At 50.0% G+C, this 14,492-nt stretch overlaps 1 protein-coding gene across 1 annotated transcript in view; it reads right to left on the reverse strand.

The window, feature by feature from the left end:
• The window catches only part of DOCK5 (dedicator of cytokinesis 5), an 81,033-nt gene extending 69,808 nt beyond the window's left edge, over positions 1 to 11,225 (reverse strand). The window contains 1 exon segment of the mRNA XM_039698364.1: positions 10,944 to 11,225. Within this exon segment, the coding sequence (XP_039554298.1) occupies positions 10,944 to 10,986 (43 nt within the window). The 5' untranslated portion in view covers positions 10,987 to 11,225.
• Positions 11,226 to 14,492: the final 3,267 nt, after the last annotated feature.

Consider the following 14,492-nt stretch of genomic DNA (forward strand, 5'->3'; position numbering starts at 1 on the left):
ATTCAGCGCCCTGCAGGAGCTCCTTCCATCCCTCAGCCCCACAGCAAACCCCACAGCACACAACCAGAGTGATCTGATCTCTGCTGCAGCACTCAGGAATGGCCTTTCTGCAGGACAGCCTGGGATGGTCCCCGGTGCCAAGATCCAGCCAAAAACACAGTGGCTTTATTTAAAAAACAAGGAACTACCCAAGGAATTAATTCTTCAGAGGAACAAAGTCTTTTTTATGTATGGAGCAAAAACATTCTGGTAACTTCCCAGGAATTTGTGTCTGACAAACCGAGAATGGCATAATTAAGATTTAGATGTCAGGCCACTTTTCTGCTTCAAAAAAAAAAAAGTAATTCATGGTTCAACACTGGAAATACAGGCATTTAGTCACTGTTATGAAAAAATTCCCACTCTTGGATGGTGGTTGCTGCCATTCAGATCAATTCCAAAAGTTCTGAGTGAGTGCTGAGCATTTGGGATGTCAGTAATTCAGATTTAATGGGATTATGCAGCTGGAAATGCTTTCATTAACAGCCACCCTTAGACAGCAGAGCCTCTGAGGAGCTCAGGTGGACTATCCCTGCCCAGGGAATGAGAGGCTCTTTAGGGTCCTTTCCAGCCCCAAACTCCCTGGAATTCTGTGGGTTTATGATTCCAGCACCTTGTGCACTCACTGGTCCAGGCTGACCTCACACAATGAATGCACTCAACATTTTTCAACTGTGTTATCTCAAAAATAAGCATTAAATCATTTCAGCAATGACATCAGCTGCCTCTGCAGGAGGATGGGACGTGCCCTTTCTAATCTGGGTGCTGTAACTGCTGGGTTTTACATTCACCCTCTCTCTGGGAACCTGGAGAAAAGCAGGAAGAGCCACTGCCCTCAAGAGGCTTCCAACACTTCCAACCTCAGACTGCTCCAGGAGCCAATCCCAAATGAGGGTGTCCTGCTCACCTGCCAAGGACAAGGACTTGATGCACACCTGATCAAAGCCTGAAAGATTTCCCTGATTCCCTCTGAATAATGGATTATCTTGGAGTGAGCCAGGCAATAATCAGAGGTTTTGCAGATTCTGCCCTGGCCAAACAGCCCAAATGGAACAGATTCCCAGATCTGGGAGCAGGGAAGGCTTCCAGCCACGCCCTCATCATCTCTGGGCTAATCCTGTCTCACTCCCCATCCGGGGCTGGATCAGATCCTGGGCTCAGTGCTTTAATCTCCTAAAGCCTGGATTGCTTTAGGAAAAACAACCTCACAGCCCAGCCCATGGGAATGGGGAGGCTTTCCCAAGGTTACACAAGGGCTCCCAGGGGATGATCCCATGGTCTCTTATGGCTTTAAACACCCCCAAACCCACAGGCAGCTCCACAACAGAGCTCTGGAGCAGGGAGAGATGAGTCCCTGGATTTTAATTAGAGCTTCTCAGATCCAAATCAGGCAAACTGAGATCACTCAGAACTGCTGAAGCACGAGATAGCCTGATTGTAAGGAAAAAAAGAGATAATCTCTGTATTTTCATGTCTGCAGAATCCCCAGCAGTTGCCTTCTCCTCAAATATTTGTTGCAAAGTGTTTACACCACGGTATCTGTGTAAAAATAAAGAATATTCAGTTCTCAGAGTGCATCTGAACTGCACACAAGGACACAGATACACCCTAAACAGCCAGATTTGGGCACCAGCACAATTTCACCCCAGCACAAACTGCTTTGTCTCTGAGAATGTTCAGGGTGGAAGGAGCCAAACTTCAGCTGCTCCCGTGCTCTGACCCTCACAGACACTCTGGTTTATTTTCCACCCAATGAATACTCACACACAAACCTTTTGCTGTGTCATTTTCTTCACTGGCCTCTCCATTTCCTCTATTATTTTCACTCTGAAGGGCCTTTGGGGGTTTTAAGCTCAGATAAGGAATTAATCTACATGAGCTGTCTCAGCTCCTGTCTGGAGCAAGAGGGAGTGCTGTGAGCCAGAGGAGAAATAAATCAGTGCTGCCAGTAGAGGAGCCAACCTGCTCCTGAATTCACAGCACCCAACCAGATCTAGGCCATGATTTCAGAAAAAAAAAAAATCAAAACACCCAGACCTGCAATTCCAGTCCCCTTGGAACACCAGGAAATGTTCCCTTTGCAGAGACACAGCTGGAAAAACAGCCTGGCCTCTCTTCACACTTCTGTAAATGTTATCAGGTTTGATGCATCTGTTTGTGGTGCTCCTCAAGGCTTGGCCAGGAAGGGCTGGGCCAGGTGATCCTTGAGGTCTCCTCCAACCTGATCTTCCCTGATCCTGTGATTCCCCAGGCTGTGGTTTGGGGAATGCCCAGCTTTTGCTCCCAGTGCACCCCAGTGAGAGCAGCACCTCCCTGAAAGTGTCTGAACATGAAAAGGAGAGAGAAATAGTGAAGCTTAGCCTCAAACAGTTTTGAAGGCTGCAGTGTTCCAGGTCTGGTGATCCCTGCCAGGGATCCTGTCAGAGTTCAAGCTGCTGATGTTACTGTCCTCCAAGCCCTGCAGCTTTGCTCTGCCTCTCTGGGACCCCAGACTGAAGGACCACTATTCTCCCAAAAATACAGTAAAACATTTAAAATAATCCCCCTGACCCCATGCAATTCCAACATGACCACAGAGCAAATGGTTTTGCCTGTGGTTTTCAGGGGCAGAACCTGGTTTGTGCTCAGCCCAGCTTGTTGGCATCACTGCAACTCAACACACCTGAGCTATTTTGGTTTTCCTTTGTTCCTTTGGACAAAGAGACTTGGGAGAACACAAAGCCATTCTTGGGGCTGTGCCCTCCACAAGAAGGAGTTTATACCCCACAGTACCGTGGCACTGATTCTGATTTAATAACTGCACACCCCTACCAGGGCTCTGAAATCCAACTCCACAAAAGCAACCTCTGATTTAATTTTCATTTTACAGCCTGTGAAGATGCAGTGTTTGTTTATAACACCCACACAACTGCAACTGGATTTTATCACGTCTGTCTGTAATTACCTTTTCTCCTCCGAGCTAAAAGTGCAATTTGTGCTTGGGTACTTTAAGTACAACAAAATAACGTTTCCAATGAAATGTTCAGGCAGATTTGTAAAAGCAAGACCCCACCATTCCATAAATTGGACCGCTCAGCTCATTTCCAACATGAAAGCATGTGGCACTTTCAAAAGAATTAATTGATTTGCCACTGGCTTGAAATTACTGTCCCAGTTCTCACTGGGCAAAACATCAAAGCAGGAGCAGGAAAAGTTGGAAATGCCCCTGCCCAGAGCTGAGAGTGCTCCTACCCTGAGGGGGCAGAGATTTAAGAGAGAAACATCTGAGCACAGGGTCCAACAGTGCCTGTGGGCTGAACTTCACCAGAAAGGTCCCCTGAGCTCAAACTTCAGCCCGTCCCTTGCTGGCATGAACACAACCAACAGCAAAGCCAGGCTGAAGCTGAGGGACCCCCCCTGTCAGCTGCAAACAAAACCCACCCGAGTCACAGCTGGGAATTTTATCAAAGGCTCCAACACCTTCCCCTGTGCAGCCAGGCTCAGGAGGAGACAGGGCAGCTCTCCCAGGGGTTGAGGAAAGAACTCAGAGTGTGGCTCAGCCCATTTGCAGAAATTTGGGATTCAGGGCTGAGGAAGATTTTAGCTCCACTAAACCTGTTAAGGAAACCCCAGAGCGCTCTGGAGCTGGCAGGGGTAACACAAGGAGAATTTCTGACGTGCAGAACAATGGGATTGCAATTGTGCACCTCCAGTTCTGCTCACCCAAGGTGGACTTTGGGGCAGATTCCCCTTCCCTCAATGGCCTGGGGCTCACTGACCCCGTTCTGCAGAACACAGCCCATCAGAGAACGGGCACACACAGACAGACTGCTTCACAGCTTCTCATTTCCAGAGAAATGCAAATTCCAAGACGTTCTTCTCTTGCCACCTATCCCAGGTAACAAGAAAAGGGGGAATAGGATTAAAATGAGGAGCAGGAAATCTTGGCAGGGAATGGAGGGGTCTTACACTGGAAGCAAAAAGCCAAACAAAAATATTGATTATTTTGTTGCCAGGAAGAATGAAGAACAAACTACTCTAAAATTTGCAGTAAGTTTTAATTAAACTGCCTGAGATGCCAGATGATGAAGAATTAACTACTGAAGCCTTCCCTACTTTTATTCCTTTACATCAAACTCTGTCTCTGCAGCTTGAAGCCCCCATGGCATTGTCAGAGTAGGAGAATGGAACTGCTGCAAGAATCAGGTGAAATAAGCCAAAAAATTAAAAAAAAAATTAAAAAGGCATTTTTCCAGAACTAACTGGCCACTAGTTGCCCATGACATTCTGAGCCACTCTCAGAACTTCAGAACTTTGGAGCTGAAGCCATAAATGGCTTTATTGCATGGAGGATCAAAGTTCCAGGCTTCCCAAGAGCAGGAATCATTATCTCCACTGCACCTTAATGAACTTTTGGCTCAGACTCAGCACCCTCCAGGACGAGGGGCACTTGGATTGCACCACCAGCTCCCAAAATTTCAGTGTCAGTGAGCGATGCTCCCCACAGCACGAGCAGCACTGCTGGCTTTGGCTGTGCTCTGTGACAAGGTGCCAGACACCATCTGAACGTGGCTGCCAGAGAATGAATCCTTTAAATGCTGCTTCCCCCCAGTCCAGGGAGATCTCCCTGGGAAGAACAGCCTGTACTGCACCAAAATGACATTTTTATCATTTTAGCAACTGCTCCAACTAAAACTCTGCAACATCATCACTTTATGAAAGCAACCACGGACTGCCAGCCCAAAAAGCTGTTCAGTAACTTGTATTTATGGGCTGGTTTTATTAGCACAGGTTTGCTGGCAAATGCACCCAAATCCATGGCAGGATTTCAGGCATCAGCAGTTAAATGCACTGGACCTGAAACATCCCCTCAGCTCCAGCAGCAAGGGGAAAATGTGTTTATGGCTGTGGGCTGATGTGGTCATGGCTGTGTCTTTAATGTCCTGGCAGAAATTTCTTTAAAAGCAATAGTTGAATGAAATGTCCTACCAGTCAAGTAAAGTGCAAGCTGAAGAGCAAAAAATGTAGATTTTCAATTCAAGTTTGCAGGCAGAAGGGATGTGCGTTTTTCAAAGCTGAATGATAAGGATTATTACACATGGTGATAAATATTATACATTAGTACCGTCACTGTTTTTTGACCAATATATTTACGTTTTTCTCAGTTCCTGAGTGTTTATTTCACTCTTCCTCTTCTTAACTCCCATTTGCAGTTGTGCTGGCAAATACAGTCCCTATGCCAGAGGAAGAACCACGAGAACAATCAAGCTCTGGTGTGAAATTCAGCACTGGTCCCACACCCAGCTCTGGGAGAATTTGGTTCCTGTCATCTCCTGACACCTCAGAACAATTAACCCACATTTAATCAGCAGCACAGAGCTCAGCCCAAGCTCCAGAAGCAGCCAAGCTCTGGATGCCTCTTTAGAGCCTCCATAAAGGGATTTAATTGCTAAAAAGATGAACTGTGGGACAGTTCCCGAAGACCAAGGTGATGTCAGCCAGAAACTGAAGCACCCACAAGTCACAAAACACTTGGGGAAATATTTCTTTTCAAAGTAAGAGCAAGATAAGGAACGTTGGAAAGTCTTGTTCATGGCAGTGAGATGCCTTTGAAGTCCACAGGATTAATTTCACAGGGAATGACTTAAGCAAGAGAGTAGAAATCAGCAAAAATAAGAGAAGACAGACCCTGGCTAATATGGATTTTTAAAAAAATAGAAAGTAGTATGGAAACAAGAAGCAGCACAGCCAAATTTCACATCAAATCAACTGCAGACACAGCAATAAAAGTTGGGAAACTAGATCAGAAATGAAGTGTCATCTGCTGGGAAGATTCAATTCTTTGCTGTTCACAATGCCAAAGGTTTGCTTTTCCCCACTGGGAATTCTGTTGGCATTGCCATCAGAGGATTTTTAGCCATAAATGACAATAAAGCAGGAGGAATGAGCAGAGTGTTTGTGTCCATAGGAAGGAAGGTGGGCAGTTCTGCAGCAGGAATGGGGGGATTGGCTTTTCCAGCCTCTGGAGCCCTGCAAGGAACCAGAGGCACGACAGGGGACGTGAGCTCCAAGTCAGAACAGGAATGGTGGGGGGAAAGCAAGGAGCAAGTTGAGACAAATATGGATTTTGCCCTAATTTGACAGGATGCACAACTCCCAGCAGTGTGAAGGGCTTTGATCCCAGACTGTCTGTGGGGAGAGCTCTGCAGGTGCCTGGAATGGGGACAGGGAGCCAGGAGCTGATGGCCCAGCAGCCCAGGTGATGCATTAAATTTTAGCTTTTATATTTCCCAGACCCTGCACTGCCTTAGTGCAGAACTCTGAGCTCCACAGAGAGTGTCAGTTACTGTCTTCACATTTTGGGCACACAGAACAATCCCTCCAGCCTGAGAGCCAAGGACACTCTGCTGCCTCAGCCCCAAAAAGCATCAACAGAAGGGAAAGGGGGGAGCAAACTGGGGGTAAAGGACTGCATGACCTGAAGCCGTAAGTGAACCCCTGATATGTAAATGGACCAAACTTCTATTTGTCTGAAAAACTTGTGAGCACTGTGCACCTTGAAGGCTTCTGACTGCCCAGGGTGTATCTACTGAAGGCCTTTAATATTTTTATTATTATTAATAAATATTTATTAATTTCTTATTATGGCTCTTTATTATTTTTATTAATCCATTTATTATTTATTATGAATGAATACCCACTTAAACTCTGTCTAGCCCCTGTTCTAGGCAGCCACTCCAAGGCATCACAGGAGTCGCCACAAACCAAACCACAGTGAGCAGACCTGGTCCTGCAGCTCCCTCCCTGCCCCATCAATCCCCCAGGGCTGGCAGGCCCTGCTTGCTGTTTGAGGAGCTGCAAACACCTGAGCCATGACTGGAACCAGCCACCAGTGGGATCCCACACAGGGAAAATTTCAATGCTTATTTTCAAATGAAGCAGCTCAGTGCTCTGCTGCTGCCAGCCAGGACAGGTGCCAGGGGTGGGAGAGGCACCAAAACCTGGCAGGGGTAATTCCAGGGTCATCTCCCAGGTCTCACCACACACTCTGTTGAACAGCCACACTGCCCCAAAAATGAGGGTCAAGGAATCATGGAAAGTCCTGAGCTGGAAGGGACTCACAGGGACTGCTGATCCAACCCCAGGCCCTGCACAGACACCCCAAAATCCCACCCTGGGCATCCCTGGAGCAGTGGTCAAAAGCTCCTGGAGCTCTGGCAGCCTTGTGCCCAGCACCCTCTGGGTGAAGAACCTTTCCCAAATTCCAACCTAAAATCCCCTGGCACTGCTCCAGCTGTTCCCTCAGGACAATGGAATCCCCCCAGCCCTCCCAGTGCATCCAGGTGCAAGCCACCACCTTCACCAAAACGCAAATTACTCTGGTTTTCACATCTCAGGGCTTTTCCAAGCAAACCTGAGTTAATAATTCCCGATTCTGGAAGCTCAGATTTGTGTGCTCACTGAACAATTGGTGCATTTTCAGCCCAGGCTGCACAAGGATGAATAAACACTTCACATCCTGTTGGTTCATAGTCAGAGGAGCCACAAGAACCTGGTGTGCTGATCCATCACCACTGCAGACACCTGGAGAGCAGCCTGGCCCCAAGGCCAGCACTGCCACTCCAGCAGAAAGGGGCAGGAAAAGGGATCTGGTGGCTTGTTTATAATGGATTTATTACAGGCTCATTTCAGATTCCACAGACTCCAGGGTCTCTCACTCCATTAAGTCTCCAGGCCATAAAGTGAAGAACAGCTGATGAGCAATGACAGAATTGCTTTTACAACCCAGGTGTAGCACTTGAGTTAAAGTGCAAATCCAGGTTACTGCCAGCAGAAAAAGAAAGTAATTACATTACTGGTTCCTTATGCGCTAAGTTAATAATTTTAAAACAAATAGATAAGAAAAGTTAAAAGTCTTGGGAATACCCTAAGGTGCTCTTTCCCTCAAAGCAGTTTTTTGACCAGAAGGAGTCTTTGTGAAAGGATTTCTGCAAGTGACAACTCCTTTTTGAGAGAAACACATGACCACAATAGGTTATTTTGTTCAGTGTGGCCCAAGAATGATCAGCTTCCCATGAAGATGCTCTTGCAGTCCAACACCAGAGGTGAAGCCTGTGGCAAGGAGGCTGTGGCAGACCAGCAAACCCTGCTGCTCAGGGAGGAGATGCTGCCTGTGAGCTGAGCTGTGGTGCTTCTGTCCCTCCCAAATCCCATCTGTCACTCGGTTGGGAACTCACTGCGAGGGAGAAGCTGCAAGAGCTGCAAGCTGCTTGTCTCTCACGTTTGCTTCCCTGAAAACTGCAATTCCCAGTTCTGCCCTCCCTGCTGCTGGTACTCCAAACTCAGCCCTCTGCCATCTGTGGGGAGGGGAGCCCTCCCCAGTTTAACCAGTTCAGGGCAGAGCTAAACCCAGCAAATCCACTGGAACTCACAGTGCATGATCTGTAACATCCAACCCAGGACAGAAACCCTTCTGAAGGGCAGAAATCAGACAAGTGACACTGAATCACACGGCTGGCTTCCTGGAATTCCCCACTCCATTGCCATGACTTCCAGGGTCTGTTTTAAATAAATCCAAGCAGCTCTACAGAAGTTTCCAAAGCAGAGAGCAGCAGCAGCTACAACCTGGGTGTTCTTTTGCAGAACCCCAGACTATTAAGGGGTGGAAGGGACCTCTAGAGTTCATCCAGTCCAGACCCTGCCCAGGCAGGGTCAGCTGGAGCAGGGGACACAGGAATCATCCAGGTGGCTTTGGAAAGTCACCAGAGAGGGAGATTCCAGGCCCTCCCTGGAGCTGTTCCAGGGATCTGCCTCCATGGAAAAAGTTCTTCCTCATGGTGAGGTGGAACTTGTGTTTTATTATGACTGGGAAGGCTCTGACACCATCCTGGCACCCTCTGGAGATGTTTGTATGGATTGATGAGATTCCCCCCTCAGTCTTTTCTTTCTGAACAAAAGCTGTGCCTTTGCACTTCATGCCTGGCTGGGATGTGTCACCACGCCACACAAACCAGGGCATTCTGTCCTTGCAGCCACTTCAGCACTGGCACAGCCCCAGCCCAAAAGCCCAAACCTTCCTGTAAACCTCACCAACCCCTTCCAGGTGACCCCAAAGCAGTGAGAGCTGGGCCCTCGAGCACAGCACGGGACACGCTTGCAGATGAGACACTCATCAAGTCTGCAAACACCAAACTGACCAAATTACAGTGCAAGTGAGTCAAACTCTGACAAACTCTGACTCTTTGTCAAAGTCTGACAAAGCCAGGCAGTGCCTAAATAATTCTGACACTGCCTGTGGATCAACTTTATCAGTCCGGGCTGCAAATTAAACCCCTGAGCTGTAGCAGGACAGCCCCCATGTCACCAGGAGGAAAAAACCACCTTCTTCATCCAGCTGATCACCCAGGAGTCACAAGATACATCCCACCACACACTTTTTGGGTGGAAACATGCAGGGAGAGGCATTTTTTCCCTCCACCCTGCTTGCTGTCAGGCCAGTGCCTTTTCTGGGAGAGGAGCTGTCACAAGGAGCAGCTGGCTGAGGCCAGCACGGAAAATCACCCCGGAAGGTAATAAATAAAAGGGAAGTCAGAGGAGTGCCTGTGATTCATCTGCTGCCCAAGGCCATCAGAGCTGGGGAGCAGCCTGCCCAAAGGTGTGCTCAGAAAACACCAGCACGGCAATCAGCCGGCAGGATACGGGTTATCTGATCATCCACCGAAGTTTGGGAGTTACGGGTGCCCGCAGCAATCTCAGCAGGCCGTGTACACACTTCCATGGATAAACAGCAAGAAACAAAGTTCAGGGTGTCAGCACTCCACACCCTGCCAGTTACCTGGAGAAACCAGATAAGGTTGTGTGGTGTAAAATGTCTGTGCAGCTCCTGCGAGGAGCTGAGCTGCCTCCCTGCACAGCCACTCTGGGTGGAGGGGTCACCCAGCTCGAATTCGCTGTGAAAACCATGCAGGGTGAGGTTTTTCACCTTCAAGCTCATGGGCTGAACACCCTCGTGGGAGCTGGGGCAATGAACACTTTGCAAGCACAAAATTCGTAATTTTTTCTCACATTGAGAAGTCCAGTGCTGAGCACCAGTGACACAGATCACTCTTAGTAACATAAATCATCAAAAGCTCTGTGTCATGAGTGGCTTCCTGCCAAACCTTCCCTGCCCAATTCTCACCACCAACCTCAAAACTGTGGGTTTAAAACTCTCAAGCAAAGCGGAATTTTATCAGCAACACCACAGAGTTCTGTTCCTGTTAGATACAAGTGAGCCAGCACTCAGAAAAATCCTTTTAAACAGGGCACAGAGCAGAAGGTCCAAGGTGTCAGTCAGAATCATGGAATGGTTTGGGTCGGAAGGTCCTTAAAGCTCCTCCAGTGTCACTTCTGCCATGGGCAGGGACACCTTCCACTATCCCAGGCTGCTCCAAGTCCCGTCCAACCAGGCCTGGGACATTTCCAGTCAAGCTTTCACCCTAAATCCAGATCTCCAGCCGCTGGCAAAGACGCCACCCTGAGCCCTCAATTTGCCTCTATCCTTTCCAACCACATCTCCTTCCAGGCACACCAGCAGGCAAATTTCTTCTGCTGTGCTAGAGCCTTTTTCAGCGTAAAACATGCTGGAGAGGCAAAATGATACAAGTCAGCCCCGAACTTTGAGGGATTCGTGGAGAAGAGCGCCGGACACACAGCCCGATGGATTCGGGGAGCGGGCACCGCCGGAGCGGGCACGGCGGAGGAGCGGAGCACGGAAAGGCTCCGAGGGCACGGGAGAGAAGGAAAAGGAGGGAAGGGACGGGATGGAAGAGAGGGATGGGACGGAGTGGGAGAGAAGGTACGGAACAGAGGGAAGGCACGGGAAGGGGGGAATGGGATGGGAAGGGGCGCACAGCTCCGGGGCATCCCGGCTGGCTCTCACTCACCGACCCCGTACTTCTCGCGCTTGGTGGGGATCCAGCGGGCCATGCCGGCGGGCCCGGGGGTCCCGGGGGCTTTGGGGGGTTCGGGGCTTCCTCAGCGCCGCGCCTCGCCCGCCGCAGCCCCGCGCTGGAGCCGCGGGCCGGGCACGCCGGGCTGCTGAGCCATGCCCCGCTCCGGCCCGCTCCTGTCCCGCTCCTGGCCCCGCTCCTGGCCCCGCTCCGGCCCGCTCCTGGCCCGCTCCGGCCCGCTCCTGGCCCCGCTCCTGCCGCCCAAACGCGATCCCAAACACGCTCTAAACTCCCCGGCACGCGCCCAACTTTACAGCCGCCCCCGGCGCGCCGAGCGCAGGAGAGAGGCGGGGAGAGCGCGGCGGGAGGAGGAGGAGGAGGAGGAGGAGGAGGAGGAGGAGAGGAAGAAGAGAAGGAGGAGGCTCTCCCGGCCCCCGGCACCACCTGCCCCGCACGGCCCCGGCCCGGGACCGGGACACGGCCGCGGGGCAGCGCTCGGGACTGGGCCGGGTCATGGTTTCGGTATCGCTGCTTCAAGATTTGGGGTGCGAGCGTGCAGAAATGGCCCCGCTGTCCCTGGAAATGAGGGGTTTCACTGTCAGCCAGAGTGGGGGTCGGGGAAAGGTTGGGGGCCAGGGAAAGGTTGGATACCAGGGAAAGGATGGATGGATACCAGGGAAGGGTCAGGGGCCAGGAAAAGGTTGGGGATCAGGGAAAGGTTGGATTTTGGGAAAGGTTGGATTTCAGGAAAGGCTCTTCCCCCAGAGGTGCTGGCACTGCCCAGGCTCCCCAGGGAATGGGCACGGCCCCGAGGCTGCCAGAGCTCCAGGGGTGTTTGGACAGGGATGCCCAGGGTGGGATTTTGGGGTGTCTGTGCAGGGCCTGGGGCTGGGCTGGATGATCCCAGTGGGTCCCTTCCAGCTCAGGGTGTTCTGGGACTCTGCAGAATCACGGCGTGGTTTGGGTTGGAAGGAACCTTCATGCCCATCTCATCCCAGCCCCTTCCACCAGCCCAGGCTGCTCCGAGGCTGCTGCGCTGTTCCCAGTAACTCATTAATAGCTAAGAAAACAACGAGGTTACTCGAAAAGCACTCCAGGCATCTGGGAAATGTCACAGGGCCACACTTCACAGGAGACTCGATGTTCTCGAGATTGACTCGGCGCTCGTGACGCAAAGCTGTGCTCCAGGCACAGGAGCTGCCACTCCAGAAAGGGCTTTGAGCTGAAGCACCTCGAGTTGGGGACAGGGGACCAGCTGAGCACGAGCTGGGTCCTGCAGGTGTGTGGGCTGGGCTGGCAAAGCTCCCGGGACAGGGGTGCTCAGTAACACCCAAAGGGGTTTAAATCACATTGTTCACCCAGCCTTAGGGCCAAACTGAGCAGATCCAGGCTCTTCCCATCTCTCCAGGGCTGTTGTAACTGGATGTGGTCTGTGTTAGTGCCTGTGGAGCCTATTGAATCATGGAATAGTGGGGCTGGAGGGGACTTTTATTTATCTCCTTCCAGCCCCCTGCCAGGGACAGGACACCTCTGTCTCTCACAAATGAAAACAATGATCATTCAGAATATTTTAACATCTGACCACTTTTTAAATTGCATTAAAGCGTGAAGATCTGGAGAGATCATCACATTTGTGATTATTTTGCACTGCAAGTGAGAGGCAGCAGGGCAGGGTTGTTGCTCAGCTCTCGGGTGCCCTGGGCAGATCACTTTGGATCTCTGTGATTCCAGCCTGGCGTGTTCAGGAAGAGCTTTCCATACACCCTCCTCTCTCACCTGAGTTTCCAGTAAGTTCAGTTTTCCTTCCTCTTCACTGGCGCCTGAAAGGGGCAGAGCAGCACAAGTAAGAATTAATTATCAGCAATTTGCTCTAACAAATCAACCCAAACAAAAGCCGAAAGGTGCACGCAGGACACTCCCTGTCACCCTTGGGCACAGTCCCTCCTCAGTGCCCTGGTTTTTGTGACTGTGGTGCTGATCTGGCACCCCCCAGGAACAGAGCTGGGTTTGTCACACACACACAGAGCCTTACTCACCCAGGATGTGCAGTCCTGTCACACCCAGTTCACAGCAGGCAGCCAAATGGGGGAGATTAATCTATAGGAAATTCATAATCCTATTTATAGAAAATTCATAAAAGTTTTTATAGAAAGTTCATGACCCTGACCCAAACCCTGCCCTGAAATCTTGTGCAAGGGCTGCTGCTTGGGAGATGCTCCCAGCTCCTCCCCAGACACGGCAGCCCAGGGGCTCAAGGTGCTCCTGAGAACTCCAGCAGCACCTGAGGCTCAGCACAGAGCGTGGCAGGGAGGGACAGAAGGAAAAGGAGACAAAATTTGCAAGCTGGAGCTGCTCAACTGATTTGTTATTTATAGAACACCAACTCAGCACAGTCAGCCTTGCTCAGACGTTGTCCTGGCACATAAAATCCTTGTTGTCACGCAGAAAAAGCTGCAGTTCCTCTGGTTAAAGACTGAGTGGGGCCAGGGTGCGTTTCCCTGGAGCTGGGGGCTCACAGGCCCTGCCAAGGCCCCTCCCGGTGGGATGGGAACAGAAAATATTGGTGGGTTTGGCAAATCCTGAAAGATTCACTGGTGCAGGCTTTATAAATGGAAACTTCATATTGCAGAGGGCTTGGAGGCTTTCATGTGAAGAGCAGTGTCAGTAGGATGTCAAGATATTTAACCATGATTATCTAGGTTTGAGTTTGGACTGCCTGGATTTAAAAATATTCCCTGCTGTGACTGGGATGTGGCTTTTCTGTGGCCTTTTTGTGCAGTGTATGGCAACAAGAGAAGCAGAGGAGAACAGGGTTTTTGGATCACTCTGCATTCCCTTCCATCCTGGGAGTGCTCCATCCATCACCCTCCAGGGCTGATGGTTAGATCTGGTAAAAGTTTCAATGCTTTGAATTAAATATTCCTTGCTGAAATTCACGGTGCCCTCTGTGTGCTAACACCCAAAATCAGTTAAAATGTTTTTCTCAGCAGAGCAAAACCAGCTGTTTCTTTCCTTAGAAAGGCAGTTTTATTTATTTCTTTATTTCTTTTATTTTACTTGGCCTGGGCATTGATTTCTGCAGCACAACCCCCAAAAAAAGAGGAGAAACAGCTCCATGAGAGGTGTCCTGTAGGGGACAGGAGGGGACTGAGGAACCTGCTGAGATCTGGGGCCAGATCATCAATAGGAAAAGTTTTCATGGAGACACAGACTCTTTCAATGCCTCCTGAATTCTCTGCTCATGAGTGGAACTGACAGCCCAGGCCCCGATTTTACTGTAAGATTCCTGATTTTTAGATAAGCTGCCTGAGCTGTGCCAGTGTTTTTCCAGCCCAGGTGAAACAAATTCTTGGCAGCAAATGAAAACCAGAGCAAAGCATGAAAGGCAGGCAAGTAGCAACTGGAGTGCTGGTTTTACCCAAGTGGGGGAACTTGGGGAATGCTCCATCAAATATCAGGATTTGCAGGTGTCAGGGAGCCAGCTCAGCTCTCACTGAAAGGTGGAGTTATTTCAGAAAGTCTTTTATTTCATTTTTTATCACC

This window comes from Passer montanus, unplaced genomic scaffold, assembly GCF_014805655.1.
Source record: "Passer montanus isolate IOZ18808 unplaced genomic scaffold, ASM1480565v1 scaffold123, whole genome shotgun sequence".
Taxonomy (NCBI): domain Eukaryota; kingdom Metazoa; phylum Chordata; class Aves; order Passeriformes; family Passeridae; genus Passer; species Passer montanus.